Consider the following 18,002-nt stretch of genomic DNA (forward strand, 5'->3'; position numbering starts at 1 on the left):
TCATCCTTCTCACTAAAAACAGAGATGAAGAGCCTGGAAAATAACAATACAGCCAACAGAGAAGCCAGGACTTTTCCACAAACAAACTCCACCTAAGAAAACTCGTATAAAAGAAAAGATGACAAATGTTCAATGTTTACCAATGCTGTGCTTGTTCTTATTAGAATTCCTCAAGGCATGGGCAGCACTAACTTTGTATTCCAGATATGAGCAAATCTGTTAGTTGAAGCTATTTTTATGTGGGACTCAGTACAAGCTATAAATAGAAATGCTATATTTCTCCCCCATCACAGCAATGTTTAAAAGTTATTTGTTTCCTTTGTTATTTCTACACTATCATGGGACAATTTCATTCCAACATGCAAAAGAAAAAAAAATGGTACTTATTTAGTTACATTTTCTAAAATTGTTTTTTAAATCTATCATACTGGGTATTGGCTATCTATGAATATATCTACCTTCTACATTCTCTGACTCATAATATGAAGAATAAAACACTAAATTGGTTTTTCTTTTCTAGGATAAAAACCTTTCATCTCTTTTTAATATTCCTGGCTGCTTGTGATTTAAAAGTCAGAATATTATGGTATACCATATATAGGATTTTTCATTCTCCTTTCAAGGTCAAGATGTAAACATGAAAATATCAAACCCATATTATTACCCATACCATTGCTGCCTAACACATTCCAATACTTTACAAGAAGCCCACACTACATCTTTCAGAACATTCTCTCTTCATAAGTCTGTTGCCAGCCTGCCCTAAAATGAGAAGCCGGGTTTAAGTCAACTGGGTCTTTTCAGAGGAAAGTGTGTGATTATTCCATACATAAAAGGCTGCGCCTACACAGAGATCACTGGCCATAGGGGAGAAAAGCTTCAGGTCAAAATTTGTCTTCTCTTTTCAAAGCTCTAACTTAGAAGAACTGGTTCAAAAGTCATAAAGGCAAAAATTTGAAATACAACTTGGTTGTCAAGTTGGAGATATCGGTATGTTAGTAATGATAAACCCAACTGATTCACATGAAACTCAAAGAGATGGTTTAGACAAGTCCCAAATCCAGAATCGCAGAAGACTAAATTATCAGATGAAGAATGTTATGTGAAAACAGAAGATTTATGGAAACAAGCTCTGATGACATGAATGACAAGAGTGAATCCAGGCAGAAAAGAAGTCTATGAGCTGTATGAACAAAGCTTCAGGAAATTTAGGGCGACTTTTCAGTAAGGGGCCAAGCTAGTCGAGGAGATTCCCAGCTGAACAAAAGCATTTACACCACCTCAGCAGAGGCCTACTAGGCTGTTTCTGTGTAAAAGGGCTCCCTCCCAGACACTGCCAGTCTCTATTCCTTATCCTGATGTATCGTTTCTATTGTTACTTAAATATTATGTGTTTAATTGCCTATTTTGCCCTCCCCTCAAAATAAAACTTGAGATTTGAAGTTCCTGATGAGTTTTGCTTTCTGATAAAACACTGCTGAACATTAGGTGTGTGATAGTGAGTGACAATAAATGAATGACGGATGGCATACACACTATATTTCAAGTGAGTTATTCTATGATACATAGAAGAAAGCCTCCTGCAGATATTTACAAACTATTTAGTGGTAAAGAATCTGCTGACCAACGCAGGAGACGCGAGAGATGCAGGTTCTATCCCTGGGTCGGGAAGACACCCTGGAGTAGGAAATGGCAACCCACTCCAGTGTTCTTGCAGGGAAAAATCCCATGGACAGAGGAACCTGGCGGGCTTACAGTCCATGGGGCCAGAAAGAGTCGGATGTAACTGGGTGACTGAGCACATAGTTCACTGAACTGCAGGAAATTAAAACAATTTTTTAGTTTGCAGATTGTGTACTATGTTAGTGAATTTCCTTTAGCATTTAAGTACTTTAAAGACATGTCTCACTTACTCTTTTGCTGGTAATTAGGGGTTTTAATTTAAATTCCACCCCTCACTCATTATCCTCACTCGAAGAAAATGCTTAACTCAGTGGAAATGTCAGTGTCCCCAAAATTCAAGTTATTTCCTCCCTTTGCCTTTTGAGATTTTGAAGGTATAGATGGTTTTAGAATTACGAAAACAAACTGCACATGCCATGCATGTTATTGTGGTCTTTTCAGCAATAAAAGTGGCAGATGTCCCAGACGGGAATGTAGGAAGGAACAGGTGGAGGGGCTATTTTCAGAAATGCTCTACAGACACACCAAGAGACACAGCTGCAAGTAGTCTGTGACCACAAGCCACTGATGTCTCTCCTGCCCACAGACCCAGAGCTACTGAGGAAGCAGGCGCCTAGCTCACCCATCTTCTAGCGCAGTCCATGGTTCAGAACATAGGGATTGTATGCTACGCCCATTGCTGCGCTGCGAGAGCTTGCAGTGTGCCAAAAAAGGATGCTCGTGAGTCAGTCCTTTCCATCACAACTGTCAGTGCCATGATTAACATCAAAGGATATTATCCTTTGAGAGAGAGCTTACAGAAATCATACAAGCCAGCACAAATCACCTTAGGTATTACGCGTGCTCAGTCGGTAAGTCACGTCCAGCTCTTTGCAACCCCATGGACTGCAGCCTGCCAGGCTCCTCTGTCCATGGAATTTCCCAGGCAAGAGTACTGGAGTGGAGTTGCCATTTCCTTCAGGGGATCTTCCCAACCCAGGGGTCAAATCCACGTCTCCTGCCTTGACAGGTGAATTCTTTACCAATGAGCCACCTGGGAAGCCCAGTGATATTATGAAACCATGTCAAACCAGAGGAAGTGTTATATATTCTAAATTTTTTAAATTTTATTCTAAAAATAACTATACATTAGGACTTCATGTTGCAAAAATGCACTATGACTACCTAGAGGGGTGGGATGCAGGACAGTGAGAGGGAAGCTCAAGAATGAAGGGATGTATGTATACTTATGGCTGATCCATGTTTTCGTACGGCAGAAACCAATACAACATCGTAAAGCAGTTATCCTTCAATGAAAAATAAAACATAAAATAAAAGGAATTAATAAAATCCCCCAATTTACAGACAGTGCATAATTTCACATTGCAACACTGAACAATGGATTTGCCCATACATTTACCTTCTAGCGGGTTTTTATGTGTCTGCTTCTAATAAGATTATGACCTTCCACACCTCAGAAGGTGGAAAACATATCATTCGTTTACACGAATATTCACTGGACTCTTGGTAAAAGAATGAATTAGAGAAAATAGTCTTCTCTATTTCTGAAACTTGAATTCCCCTGGAGGAAAAATAGCACACAGTGCTAATGCGAAAGAAAAACTTAATACAGTTACTTAATCTTACTGCCATTTTAATCATAATCATATAATTTAATAAAATTATTTTTAACACATTTTTTATATTCCACGTGTAACTTAGGGAACATTTTTATTTCTCCTTCAATGTTGTTTCTAAAATTCTTAGCCTAAAGGTTTTAAAGTAGAAGCTCCAATATTAGGGGGAAAAAAAAAATAGTGACACTAGAATTGGAGGTCTGAAGCACTATTCTAAATTCAGGATTATATCCAAAAATTAAAATCTGGGCAAATAAATCATTTCTCCAAGCCCCCAGGCTAGTTGTCCACTGACGGGCATTGAAGAGCTCTGTAGGTCTGTCTTTTCTCTCACAAACCTAGGAATTGTACAATTTATTCCACCACATTAGACCTTAGTTTCTATATGAAACAGTTGTATATGATAATAGTTCTTTCTCATAGTTACTGTTAAAAGAATTAAAGTAATCTAGGCAAAGCACTTAGTACATTACTGGGAAAATAGAAACCACTGCATAAATATTAGATTATATAGTGCTTAAGGAAAATATGCCCAGAAGTCAGATGACTTAAACATAAGTCCACTTTAAGTATTTTTGGAAAAGGCAGAGTATTAAAAAATGTCTGAGAGAAATTCCAGTTATAAAAAAGGAAAACACGTGTTTAAAAATAAAAGTTAGATTCAGGCAAAACATAACTTGAAATAAACTCTAGTGAAAAATAAGTTTTTCTGCCAAATGGGGGAAAGTGAAGAGGAACTAAAGAAACTCTTGATGAAGGTGAAAGAAGAGAGTGAAAAAGCTAGCTTAAAACTCAACATTCAAAAAACTAAGATCATGGCATCTGGTCCCATCACTTTTTGGCAAATAGATAGGGAAAGAATGGAAACAGTGGCAGATTTTATTTTCTTGGGCTCCAAAATCAATGCAGACGGTGATTGCAGCCAATTAAAAGACACTTGCTCCTTGGAAGAAAAGCTATGACAAACCTAGCTTTTCTATGACAAACCTAGTGTTAAAAAGCAGAATCATCACTTTACCGACAAAGGTCTGTGTAGTCAAAGCTATGGTTTTTCTAGTAGTCATGTAGATGTGAGAGTTGGACCATAAAGAAGGCTGAGTACTGAAGAACTGATGCTTTCAAACTATGGTGCTGGAGCAGACTCTTTAGAGTCACTTGGACTGCAAGGAGATCAACCAGTTAATCCTAAAGGAAATCAACCCTGAATATTCATTGGAAGGACTGATGCTACAGCTGAAGCTCCAATACTTTGACCACCTGATGTGAAGAGCTGACTCATTGGAAAAGACCCTGATGCTGGGAAAGATTGAGAGCAGGAAGAGAAGGGATCGGCAGAGGATGAGATGGTTGGATGGCATTATGACTCAATGGACATAAGTTCAAGCAAACTCCAGGAAACAGTGAAGGACAGGGAAGCCTGGCAGGCAGCAGTCCATGGGGTTGCAAAGAGCTGGATACAACTTAGCAACTGAACAACACCCTAGTGAAAGAGAGATATGAATGTTGTGTGGTCCCTTGCAGTTCATAGTGCTCAGTACACAACAGCTATGATTTCTTGTAACTCAAATTTTTATTAGATCATGTGGAATGTTTATCAGAGCCCAGGAAATAAGGGTAGGAAATTAAGAGGTACAAACTACTATGTATAAAATAAATAGGCTACAAGGATATATTATATGGCACAGGAAATATAGGTAATATTTTATAATAACTATAAATCAAGTATAACTTTAAAAATTGTGAATCACTATGTTGAACACCTGAAACTTATGTAATGTTGCAAATTAACTATACTGCAATAAAAAAATAATAATTCTAAAAAAGCTATAAATAAATAGAAACCTTTAAAAAAAAAAAAGAAAAGAAATCAAACAAAGTTAAGACTTGTGGAGACATGGCCCGCCTGTAGATAAAAATCAGGGACCCATAGGAGTTAACTGGCTTACACCCCATCACAAAACTAGTTAATATGCAAAGGCCAAGTTAGAATCCAGGTTTCTTCCTCCTCAGTCCAGAATTCTTTCATCCTGCCTCACGCTGCGGGCCTAATTTCCAGGACAGGTGGCAATCCCCTTTCCTTCTGACAGGCTCTCTGTCCCCACTCTGTGTGGCTCTGACCTTTCTGGCCTGCTCACGATGATGCAACACTCACAATTATCATTCTTGTGCAAGCACCCAAAGTAGATGACTATTATGTTACTAGATGCACGATTTTAATCATTCACCTGGCTGGAGAGTGAGGTCAAGCAGGGTGGTGAAAGCAAGACATCTGTGTCAATCCCTAGCCCTGCTCTATGGGGAGTGTAAAGATAAACAGTCCCTCCCACCAGTCCCAGCAAGGACTCTTCAGTCACAGAATCCACAGTGCTCAGCAGGGTTGCATACTTCCCTGAAGCAGGTCCTCAGCAGTCTGGTGCCCTGGTATCACACCAGGACCCGGCGGAAGTACTCCCTCTACATGCATACCTCCAACGCCTATGTTCATCTCACAAAGCCTTTATGCCAAGTAATAGGTTGTCTTTATATTTCAACTTGCGTGAACCTCCCAAATTTTTTCAAGTGCTGTCCAGAGCTTCATTATCCAGCTTGAGCACTAGTTTGTGGCTATTGTGAAGTGCGATGTGTTCTACATGTAAATACACATCAGAGTTATAAGATGAGATATGAAAAGAGTGTGACATATATCATTAATGATTTTTACATTGATTACATTTTGAAATGATAATATTTGTGCATAGACAGGGTTAAATAAGAGAAGGCAATGGCACCCCACTCCAGTACTCTTGCCTGGAAAATCCCATGGATGGAGGAGACTGGTAGGCTGCAGTCCATGGGGTCGCTAAGAGTTGGACTCGACTGAGCGACTTCACTTTCACTTTTCACTTTCATGCATTGGAGAAGGAAATGGCAACCCACTCCAGTGTTCTTGCCTGGAGAATCCCAGGGACGGGGGAGCCTGGTGGGCCGCCATCTATGGGGACGCACAGAGTTGGACACGACTGAAGTGACTTAGCAGGGTTAAATAAAATATTATAATTAATTTCACCTGTATCTTTTTACACTTTTAAAAGCATGGGCTACTAGAAAATTTTAAATTATATATGTAGCACACATTGTATTTCTATTAGACAGTGCTGGTTTTGAGGTTAAATGGACATGTCCGTTATACTCTGTCCTATTCTCATAAAACTATACAGAGTAACTGTGGTATAAGTTGTAAAAGGTCTTTGAAAACTTGAAGTTGATATCGCGAGGCTGATACATAACATCTCCTACAAATAACCTACAGGACAGGGCTTTTTTCATACCTTTGTACAAGTATTTTTTCTTCACTCTCAACCCTAACAGACCTTGTTGCATAGTCTCCAACCCCACAGGGAGGGATAGAGCATACATGAAATATTTGGGCTGAAAAAATACATCAGAAAGAAAAAAAAAAACTGAGAGGAAATCTATTACAATGTGATGAAGAGTCTACAAAAAACATTAAAAAGCACTTTAGGGTGAAGTCATATATATTATAAAATTACATCTTTATTATGAATACACCTGAAAAGTTTTCACAGCACAAATTGGTATCCGCTTAACTAAGTCATCAACAAAGGTGTGGGTGCCTCTAATAGGTGCTGCTGAAGAATGCAAAGAAACGTGTGGAACATATTTGAAAGATTTATAATAAAATGGTTAGCTCATTTTTAAAATAGGAGTACTTAGTGGCTAGAGTTCTTGACACGCTGACCAAGAACTGAAACCCTCAAGAATTTTCTCAGTATCCAAAAAAACGTTGTGAGGAGTGATGAGATGTATATTAACCAGTGGTCCTTCATAATTTCTCAAGGTGTGGCAATTCTTCCCTATCAGAACACCATGTATTTTGAGAATGTTAGAAAGCCAAGGCATGCTTTAAAGTGTTAGTTGCTCGGCCATGTCTGACTCTTTGCAACCCCATGGACTGTAGCCCACCAGGCTCCTCTGTCCATGGAATTCTCCAGGCAATAATCCTGGAGTGGGCTGCCATTCTCTTCTCCAAGGAATCTTCTTGATGCAGGAATTGAACTTGGGTCTCCTGAATTGCAAACAGATTCTTTACCATCTGAACCACTAAGGAAGCCCCCTAAGCATGCTGACTTATTCTTTTTTTTTTTTTTTGAGTTTTGATTTTATTTTATTTTTAAACTTTACAAAATTGTATTAGTTTTGCCAAATATCAAAATGGCTCATGCTTATCATGCTTGAGATATAGTTCAGCAATATAACTGCCATTTCACTGATATCTGATGTGTCGGAAAATGTACTAGATTCTTATCATATTATGTGATTATCTTTGGACATACCCTCCTCCCTTTGTATTCTGGTGGTCTAAACAAATACAAGATGGCAAACCAAAATCTTGGAATGGGAGACAGCACCAGTAGGGAGCTGCAGCTGGGCAGGGAGACTGCAAGGGGCCTGCTGGGAGGGAAGCCTGAGGCTGGAAGGACTTGCTGGTCCCTTGGGGAAAAGTAAAGAAGTCCTTGTAGTCTTGGCAGTGAGATTGGTGGTGGAAGTAAGAACAGTAAAAGAGGCTAAAGGGACAGGCAGGAAACAAAGCATGAAAATGCACTTGAATCGGAGTTATTCAACCTGCCCCAGGAAGAAACTTGAAGTCAGCGTTCAGCATGAGCGAGCATGAAGCATCATTTTTCTTCGCCTTTGCTAACAGATGCAGAGGAGGCTGACTAACTTCTCAGCCAGTTCATGCTTTCTGGATGGCTCCCTTTGGCCAGTTGGAATGGCAGCTGTGGCCAATGAGGAAGTGAACGCTACCTAGTACAGGGCTCCCCACATCCACCAGAAGAAGGCTGCTAATTGCATGTAGGACTTCAGGGAATTTCAAATACGCCTTTCAGTTGGCTCAGCCACAGGGTCTCTTCAGTTCAGTTCAGTTCAGTCGCTCAGTCGTGTCCGACTCTTTGCACCCCATGAATTGCAGCACGCCAGGCCTCCCTGTCCATCACAAACTCCAGGAGTTCACCCAGACTCAAGTCCATCGAGTCAGTGATGCCATCCAGCCATCTCATCCTCTGGCGTCCCCTTCTCCTCCTGCCCTCAATCCCTCCCAGCATCAGAGTCTTTTCCAATGAGTCAGCTTTTCGCATGAGGTGGCCAAAGTACTGGAGTTTCAGCTTTAGCATCATTCCTTCCAAAGAAATCCCAGGGCTGATCTCCTTCAGAATGGACTGGTTGGATCTCCTTGCAGTCCAAGGAACTCGCAAGAGTCTTCTCCAACACCACAGTTCAAAAGCATCAATTCTTCGGCGCTCAGCCTTCTTCACAGTCCAACTCTCACATCCATACATGACTACTGGAAAAATATAGCCTTGACTAGATGGGCCTTTGTTGGCAAAGTAATGTCTCTGCTTTTCAATATACTGTCTATGTTGGTCATAACTTTTTTTCCAAGGAGTAAGCATCTTTTAATTTCATGGCTGCAGTCACCATCTGCAGTGATTTTGGAGCCCAGAAAAGTAAAGTCTGACACTGTTTCCATTGTTTCCCAATCTATTTCCCATGAAGTGATGGGACCAGATGCCATGATCTTAGTTTTCTGAATGTTGAGCTTTAAGCCAACTTTTTCAGTCAACTTATTTCTGGACTTCTTCCTCCTTTCTGAATTCCAGATCCCAGGGACAAGCTTCCTGGGCTATCTTTTCAAGAGCTTCCACCACCTTGTCTAAGCAAAATCACCTATTAACCTCTTATTCTCCCAACTTCTTAAAAGCTGGAGAGGCGATTGTTCTGATGCAGCAGGAAAACCTTAGCTGGATCTCCCAACACTGGGCCATACTTTGGTGGCAGTTTCTCTCTGACCTGCACTCAAGGAGATCAAACCAGTTAATCCTAAAGAAAATCCACCCTGACTATTCATTGGAAGGACTGATGCTGAAGCTGAAACTCCAATACTTTGGCCACCTGATGCAAAGAACTGACTCACTGGAAAAGACCCTGATGCTGGGAAAGAACAAGGGCAGGAGGAGAAGGGGACAGCACAAGATGAGATGGTTTGATGGCATCACCGACTCAATGAACATGAGTTTGAGCAAACTCTGGAAGATAGTGAAGGACAGGGAAGCCTGGAGTGCTGCAGTCCATGGGGTTGCAAAATTTTGGACATGACTAAATGACTAAACTCAACGGTGTTGAAGCCACAGGGAGCAGAAACATCACAGTCCCTTGGCCAGTTAGTTCTCTGTCTCCTTGCTGGAGAGGTAGAGCTCACATCTTCAATTTCCCAGCCTCCTGTTGGTCCAGGAATGTTGGTTTCGATGGCCTCTCAGTTTCCTGCAGGGCAATTTCTAGACTTATCTCTAGCTACCTGACCTAAAGATGAATTCACATCATGATGATTTTCAGGAGAAATGGAATGAAGTCCATGCAATTCAGCAAATATGTGACAATGTCTCCTCGCATAGTCACACCCAGTTAATTTAACTCCATTTTACTTGTCAGCTACCAGGCAGCAGGCCAGAGAAATATCCCCCTGATTAGCTTAGAAGTAACAAGTATGCCTTTTGGAAACATAAGAAACACTTACCCCAACCTCTGGTGGGGGATCCTTGTGTTCAGGTAGGACACTGGTTCGAACCTAAGGAGAAAAAGAAACATTTTCTGAATCACTTTCAGAAGTAGAAACCAGTGAAGAACCATGTTCAGAGTAGAAACTCATGCAGAAGCGTCATATAGGTGTCCTTTTCATTTTCCTTTATCTGGCATCAATTCAGACTCTGTGGTTAAGCATTATTGAAGGTACTTTTGCATAGCTTCCACCACGGGCAGCTACGAAGCTGTCCTTTTATAGTTCCTGAAATTCCTGAGGTCCCTAAGTAGGCAGAGCTGCCTGAATCCTCAGCTCAACACTCCCTGTCAAATACAGAGATATCAGGGCTTTAGGTGAATCACTTTTAATCTCCTGGAAAAGCAACCTTCATTCAGCATTCCAGGGAAAGAACAGAGTGACCTAGAGAATGCTGTTCCATGCATGCTTATACATATTTATTCTCTGCATAAGAACCAAGACACACTATCCTTTTAGGATATCCCTCCCACTTAAGAATTCTCAGCCATGTGGATTCACCACTGCTGCGTGGGAACCTGCTCCGGCTCCTGCAGGACACTCTGGGTCAGGTCCGGAACCAGTGCCCTTGCAGGTTGAACTGCACCTGTAGGAGACCCAGAGCCATTTCAGGAATCACCACCCCCAAGGGCAGATGGGTCTGCAGTCACCATCCCTTCCAATATACATCATCAACCGGCTCCTTCATCCAAACTTTACTTTCCGTCTCTGGTCATTGTTTGTGTTACAGTTTTTATTGTTTTGTCTTTCATATTATTTATAGCCTTGTAGATTTTGTGTTTTAAGTTTATAATAATACAATTTAAGCCTTTTTAATATTGCCATTCAGGAGCATTAAACACACTCATGATACTGTGCAACCATCATAAAAAAAAAAAAAGAAAACTGAGAGTCTGAGAGGCTGTGTTCCAGGCTGAAGTCCTCATTTTGGACTGCCAAATAAAATATAATTCTAGAAAAAAAACAAATTAAATATTCATATCAAAAACAAAGAATTCTCAGCCAAATTTTGAGATAACCACATCCAGATTCATCTGAAAACTAATTCTCAATTGTGGAAGAGAAAAAATGATGGTAGTGGTTTAGTTGCTAAGTTGTGTTCGACACTTTTGTGACCCCATGGCCATTAGCCCACCGGGCTCCTCTGTGCAAGAGATTCCCCAGGCAAGAATACCGGAGTGGGTTGCCATTTCCTGCTCCAGGCGAACTCCCCAACCAAGAGATCAAGCCCCTGTCTTCTGCATTGTAGGCGGGCTCCTGCATTGCAGGCAGATTCTTTACCACTGAGCTACCAGGGAAGCCCCAAAGAGGAAAATAGTATAAAATAGTCATCTGGGGAAGATTTTCTTATGTTTCAAAAGCATTCCAGGTGAAAAAATCAACTCCTTACATAATAAGTAGACATTTCTTCTCCTGAGTGGGGATTCTCAACCCTGGTTGTACATTACAACTACCTGAGGCCCGTTCAAACTATCTTGTGTTCTTTCCTGACCCAGGATGTTGAGTCTGATGTATTGCTACTGAGCCTATGAATCTCTATTAAAACTTTTTTTCAGATAAAAAGAAATCACAATTATCTTTCTCACGTAAGAAAAAGCTAGTAAAAGCAGGAAGAAAACATAAATCCTAAATCTACTATATCTAAATTTACAGCAAAGATGTGATAAACAAGTTAAATGAATACAGAGCAATAAACAAGAACACTGTGCTTAATTGGAGAGCAGAGGGCTGGTGAGACAGATGGGAGACAGGAACCCAGGAACATATAATGGATCAACATTTTAGGGGGTCATTTAAACAAAATCCCTTTGGAGGTGCAGCAATGGCAATCATATTCTTTGTTTCTTTATGACAGATCCAGCATTATCACTTGTATAATTTGTCAGTCATTACAAGTCAAAATTGTTCACCAGAGCACAAAATAATGACAGGAGAGATCCCAACAGAGTAAACAACATAATTTACAGAACACACTCAACTCCAGATTTCATGACAGAATGCTCACTAGTTAAGAGCATTTCCAGGTTGGTGGCTGCATTAACATTCTTCGGTCCAGAATGTTCAGATATACCTTCAGTCTCATTATCTGGAAATCATTAGTTGGCCTCAAAGGATAAGAAAACTCAGAAACTATATATTAATACATGGCAAGCTGTAGTGTAATATGTGTGCATGTATGTACATGTACACTAAATATAGTATGTGTGTGTGTATAAGTCCTTCAGTCATTTCCGACTCTGTGGGACCCCATAGACAGCAGCCCACCAGGCTCCCCCATCCCTGGGATTCTCCAGGCAAGAACACTGGAGTGGGTTGCCATTGCCTTCTCCAATGCATGAAAGTGAAAAGTGAAAGTGAAGTTGCTCAGTTGTGTCTGACTCTTAGCGATCCCATGGACTGCAGCCTACCAGGCTCCTCCGTCCATGGGATTTTCCAGGCAAGAGTACTGGAGTGGGGTGCCATATATGCAAACTATATACTAGAAATATATATAGTGAATATTCACAAATATGCAACCCATATACACATATACATATGTGTATATGTATCATTACTTTTGGAAAAGATTTGACATCCAAAAAGCATTAACCAAGGAGATATGGTTGAACGTAGAAAGAAAGCAAAAGAAGTAAAAAAAAAAAAATGGTGAGAGTAAACATATATAGGACTGCATAAAGTGAGCGCATGTACAAATATATATGAATATATATACACTATGCAATATAATGTTGGACAAAGGTATAAAAATACTGACAATTGTTGCAACATAGTCATTAAACTCCTAAATTATACTGATTTTATCAGTAGAACACTTATACCTTATTAATATGAATAATCTGCATAGAGAAAAAAAGATTCTTAACCCCAAGTTGCAAACGATGAAAATGTCTAAAGCTATTCACTGACCAGGTTGCATATTCAGTGTGAGAGTGTGTGTGTGTGTGTGTGTGTGTGTGTCTGCCTGTCTGTCTGTGTGCATATGCACAAAGGGGAGGGAAAGACAGAGTGAACTTCACTTTACATAAAGAAGCATTTTTAAAAAGTATATGTACTTCATATTTTCCTGTACCATGGCATGTTTAAATCACAAGTGGAACTCTTAATTTAGAGGAACTTAAAGACAAAATAATAAACCAATTTTAAATTTTATAAAGTCAAATTTGTATAGGAAATGTTTGTTTAAATAAGTTTATATGTAGAGTTTTTATATATTTAAGATCAATACCACTGATGTGACAGTATATAGGTTACAAATCAATCATGCTTTTTTTACATAATATACATCTCTCCTCACAGTGAAAACACTGGGTTTGTCAGTGAATAAGGTCCCATTCCTTCTCTTCAGGACTTTAGAGTCTAGTGGGCAGCATAAATGTATGAATAATCCAGGACAATGTAGTAAGTTCTAAAATGAAAATGTGGGTACATTCCTGTCTTAATGCAGAGTGAAGAGTAACTGATGCAGCCTGTAAGCATCAAGAAAGACTTCATAACAGAGGAGGTCTGGTTTTGAACAGTGAGTAGGAGTTTGAGGCAAAGGAGAAGGCGGCCAAGCAAAGAAGGTGTTATGTAGCAGGCATGGAGTCATAAAAACCCATCTGTGTTTGGAAAAGAGTATTCAGAAGACACTCTAACATGGGGCCTCTAAGGACACTAGAGTCAACTCTGTTTGCGGAGAGAGATCAATCTATCATGTTATGGAACTGGAGTTGTATACAATTTCTAGACAATAGGAAAATTTTTTTTAAGTATTTATTTATTTGGCTGTGCCAGGTCTAAGTTGCAGCACATGGATATGTGATCTTCACCGTGGCATGCGGGATCCTTTGCTGTGGCATGCAGGATCTAGTTCCCCAACCAGGGATCAAACCCAGGCCCCCTGCATTGGGACCACAGAGTCTCAGCCACTGGACCATTAAGGAAGTCCCCTCCTGGATCATTCAAACTCTGCCCAGAGTCATGTTGGGAGATTATTTAACCTCCTTTTGCCAGTTTTCTTTTCCCTTTACATCAGTTATCTCTAACATGCGGTTAATAAGAGACTCCATAGGTGGCTGTGAGTGAGACATCTTCCCAGCACTTAGAACAGTATGTGACACAGAGAGGAAAGGAGGAAGAAACAAGAGAGAAAAGGGGAAGGAAGAAGAGAGAAAACTGCAGGGGGTGAGGAAAAGAAAGAGAGAAGGAAGAGATGACAGAGAAAAGATGAGAGGAAGCAGAGAGACAGAGAGATGGAGATAGGACTGAGGGAGGAATATGTCACTGGAAAAAAAAAAAAAACCCATAAATAAACCTTGGACAGATTTAGCAGAGACCTCTTGGTGAGAAAGGGATGAAGCAATGACTGTCTCTATAGCATCTGGAATATTCCAGTTCATCAGCAATGTCATGCCTCCTGAGATTTTCTGGTCTTCTTTATAAATTCATTTTTCCTTTTTTGGTCTTATTAGCAGTTCTTTGCCCTGTTTTGCTTCACCATACCCCTCCCCAATCCCCTCCTGGGACATAAGAATGTCTGCCTGGCTACATATTTAAAGTTCTTACCACTTCCTTTTGTCTGGACTTTTACGATATCAACAAATAAAGCAAGAAAGATCAATTTCTAGGAGTGGTCATGTAGAAAATTATATATTCCATCTTGAATATTTCTTAAGATTCCTGTAAAACAAATTCATTTCCTTCTCTATCAACTTTATAAGCTCAACCTTCTACACACTAAATTTACCCAGAAAAAAAGAAACAAAGGAAAATCAGGTAGCAGATAGTGAGTGCCACCCTTTCATCAAATCCTCATTGACTCATTCATGAGCTAATTGTTCAATTAAGAGGCCACTTGGGCTAACAACTTGATATAAGAAGCTGTTCTTAAATGAGTCACCCTTGCTACAAAGAGCCTAGGCACACACCCTAAGCATAGGAGGAGGGTGATTGCTGTATTTTTTCATATGTGAATGGTGCTAGGCTATTGTTAGGTATCCAGATCCATGGAAGAAGAGGCCACGCACCAAGGTGTCCAAGCCTGGACTTCACTGGTAGGTGAGGAAGAAGCGATCTTTCCCTGCAGGGTCTCAGCTGGAAGAAGAGGGGAAGGTGTTGGCAGCAGTGGAGAAACACACTTGGGACAAGAGGAAAACCCAGATCCTTTCTGCAGACTATTGTCAGATCCAGGAAGGTCTCTTGTAACCAATGCATTATTGAAACATACCCTTTTTTCTAACAAAAACGTTACTATAATTCTCTGTATCTCAAGTTAAAATATATAAAATCATCAGATTTACTTGTTCCACTTGGAATGAGATAAAGAATAACCTTATTATAATAAACACATGGAAACCTGATCACACAGAAATGTCTGGCTCCCCTCTGAGTCCTATACAAGTTCACAAAAATGCACTGTTTTATAGTCAAAGAGATAGAATATGGCTATTTTTTTTAAATATTGTTTTTTTAAAAAAAGCTAACAGAATCTCAGAGCTGGAAGCAGTCTTAGGCATTATTTATCGGGCAATGTTTCTTAAACTCTAGCATACACAGTCTTCACTCACTGATCCGCAGCTGGTTAGGAGGATGGTCTGAGGGCCATCCTGTAAAGCTTGTTACAGAAATGCAGAATCTCAGGCCCCTTCCAGACATATTGAAAGTGAAGTATTAGTCACTTAGTTGTGTTTGACTCTTTGTGACCCCAGACTCCTCTGTCCATGGGATTCTCCAGAAAAGAATACTGGAATGGGTAGCCATTCCCTTCTCCAAAGGATCTTCCCAACCCAGGGATCAAACCAGGGTCTCCTGCATTGCAGGCAGTTTCTTTACAGTCTGAGCCACGAGGGAAGCCATCCTGAATCAGTCTTCATTTCACTAAGATCCCCGGGTAATTCATATGCCTGCTAAAGTTTGAGATCTAGCCCATCTAGTCAAAGCTATGGTTTTTCCAGTAGTCATTTATGGAGAGTTGGACCATAAAGAAGGCTGAGCACCGAAGAACAATTGTGGTGCTGGAGAAGACTCTTGAGAGTCCCTTGGACAGCAAGGAGATTAAACATGTCAATTCTAAAGGAATCAACCCTGAATATTCTTTGGAAGGACTGATGCTGAAGCTTAAGCTCCAATACTTTGGCCACCTGATGTGAAGAGCCAACTCACTGGAAAAGACCCTGATGCTGGGAAAGACTGAGGGCAAAAGGAGAAGCAGGATGGCAGAGAAAGACATGGTTAGATAGCATCACTGACTCTATAAACATGAATTTGAGCAAACTCTGGGAGATAGTGAAGGGCAGGGAAGCCTGGTGTGCTGCAGTCCATGGGGTTGCAAAAAGTCAGACACGACTTAGCGCTGAACACACACACAGTAGAATGCTTACGAGTGAAACAGCCACAGACGCCAATGGTAGATATTCATTTGCACCTAAAAATGCCTAATAAGGAAGGGAATTTGTCTTCTGGTTATGAAGGCACTTAGTAATTTTCTTAAATGTCAAGCATCTATAAAAGCTCCAGATACTATCTGTTTCAGAAATATCCTTTCCTTTGTTATGCTTTGCTGTATCATGCTATGGAGGAGAGGCTGCTCTGGTCATCAAGTCAGGGATTGATTTGGGACAGAGATGGGCTGGAAAGACTCAGTGTTTCAGGCTGAATCCCTACTAACCCTTCACTCCCCGACCCAGTCTCAGTTTCATATTCTGAAGCCCTAATCACAGCACCTTGGAATGGCTACAATTGGAGATAGGGTCATTAGGTTTAAATGAGGCCACTAGGACGGGGTCCTAATGCAATAGGACGAGTGCCCTGATGAGAAGAGGAACACACACCAGAGGTGCAAACACAGAGGGCTGATCCAGTGAAGAATCAGCAGAGGACCTCCCTGGTGCGCCAGTGGTTAAGATGTAACCTTCCAACATAGGCAGGTGCAGGTCTGATCCCTGCTCAGGGAGCTAAGATGCCACATGCCTCGTGGCCAAAAAACCAAAAACATAAAACAGAAGCAATATTGTAACAAATTCAATGCTGACTTTTAAAATGGTCCAAATCAAAGGAAAAAAAAATCTGCAAGGAGGGCGGTCAACTGCAAGTCAAGGGGAGAGGTCTCAGAAAACCTCATCCCTGCTGACACCTTGATCTTGGACTTCCAGAAGCCAGAAATGCGAGAAAATAAATTTCTGCTATTTAAGCCACTCAGTCTGTGGCACTCGGTCATAGCAGCCTTAGCAAACTAAGACACTCAGTCTGTCTGTGTTGTAGGGTACAGCCCTCAGTGGGGAGCCTAATTCGTCTTTGCTCCTCAACCCTTGAAAGGATGCTAGAGATTCTCAGATGTCTCAGTGGACCACTTTTGCACTGGATCTCAGCTTCAGCATCTGTCTTTAGAGACAGAGCAGCCATGCATTTGAGTCCCTTTTGGTCTCTAAGTTTGTTATTTCAGCTACACATGAAAACCCGAATCTGCTGGGTTCTGAGCCAGCCGGCTGCCTTGTGTTTAGTAAAGACAGATACTCAGGCTTCCAGCTACAGAGAGAAAATCTGTTCATTGCCCTCAGGTGAGAAATGGCTTTTTAGTGCCTCAGCGTCAATTCACCACTCCCTCTAGGACTGGGGCTCTTGCTTGGTTTTGGTCCCTTTGCCCAGTCCCCTAAACACTGTGAAATGGTGGGAGGTTTCACTCTGCTTTTTTTTATAAACCTTTGGCCTGGTTCTTTGGCTCCTGCCAGGGTCAGGATTCAGTGAGTCTCTTCTGAGAAAATAATGACCATTAATTTGAGGACTCTCAAGTCTCAGTTTCTCACACCATCCAATACAACTGCTGAAAGCTCGGCTAATTTCTCTTTCTCTGGGCAGCAGCCCTCCGTCCAGGTAAATTCCTGTTCTCTCAGGATCACCAAAGGCCTGGGAAGGAAAATACACACGCTCCTGATAGCTCATCTCTGAAAGGTCCTCCTTTCTCTGGAATTTTTCTCTTGAATCTGCCTGCAGTTAAGGAGATGCAAGTTTGACCCCTGCATTGGGAAGATCGCCTAGCAGAGGAAATGACAACCTACTCCAATATTCTTACCTGGAGAATCCCATGAACAGAGGAGACAGGCAGGGTACTGTCC

At 40.9% G+C, this 18,002-nt stretch overlaps 1 protein-coding gene across 7 annotated transcripts in view; it reads right to left on the reverse strand.

Annotated features, from left to right (window-relative positions):
• The window catches only part of INPP4B (inositol polyphosphate-4-phosphatase type II B), a 458,048-nt gene that overhangs the window by 285,246 nt on the left and 154,800 nt on the right, over window positions 1–18,002 (reverse strand). For 6 of the 7 annotated variants that reach the window (XM_025267085.3, XM_006053797.4, XM_025267083.3 and 3 more), the window contains one exon: window positions 9,874–9,924. In XM_025267085.3, coding sequence (XP_025122870.3) covers window positions 9,874–9,924 — 51 coding nt within the window. Of the gene's footprint in view, window positions 1–140; window positions 235–9,873; window positions 9,925–18,002 lie in introns of those variants that run through there. The other variant, XM_025267090.3, reaches the window with a different exon arrangement.

This window comes from Bubalus bubalis, chromosome 17 (assembly GCF_019923935.1).
Source record: "Bubalus bubalis isolate 160015118507 breed Murrah chromosome 17, NDDB_SH_1, whole genome shotgun sequence".
Lineage (NCBI taxonomy): Eukaryota > Metazoa > Chordata > Mammalia > Artiodactyla > Bovidae > Bubalus > Bubalus bubalis.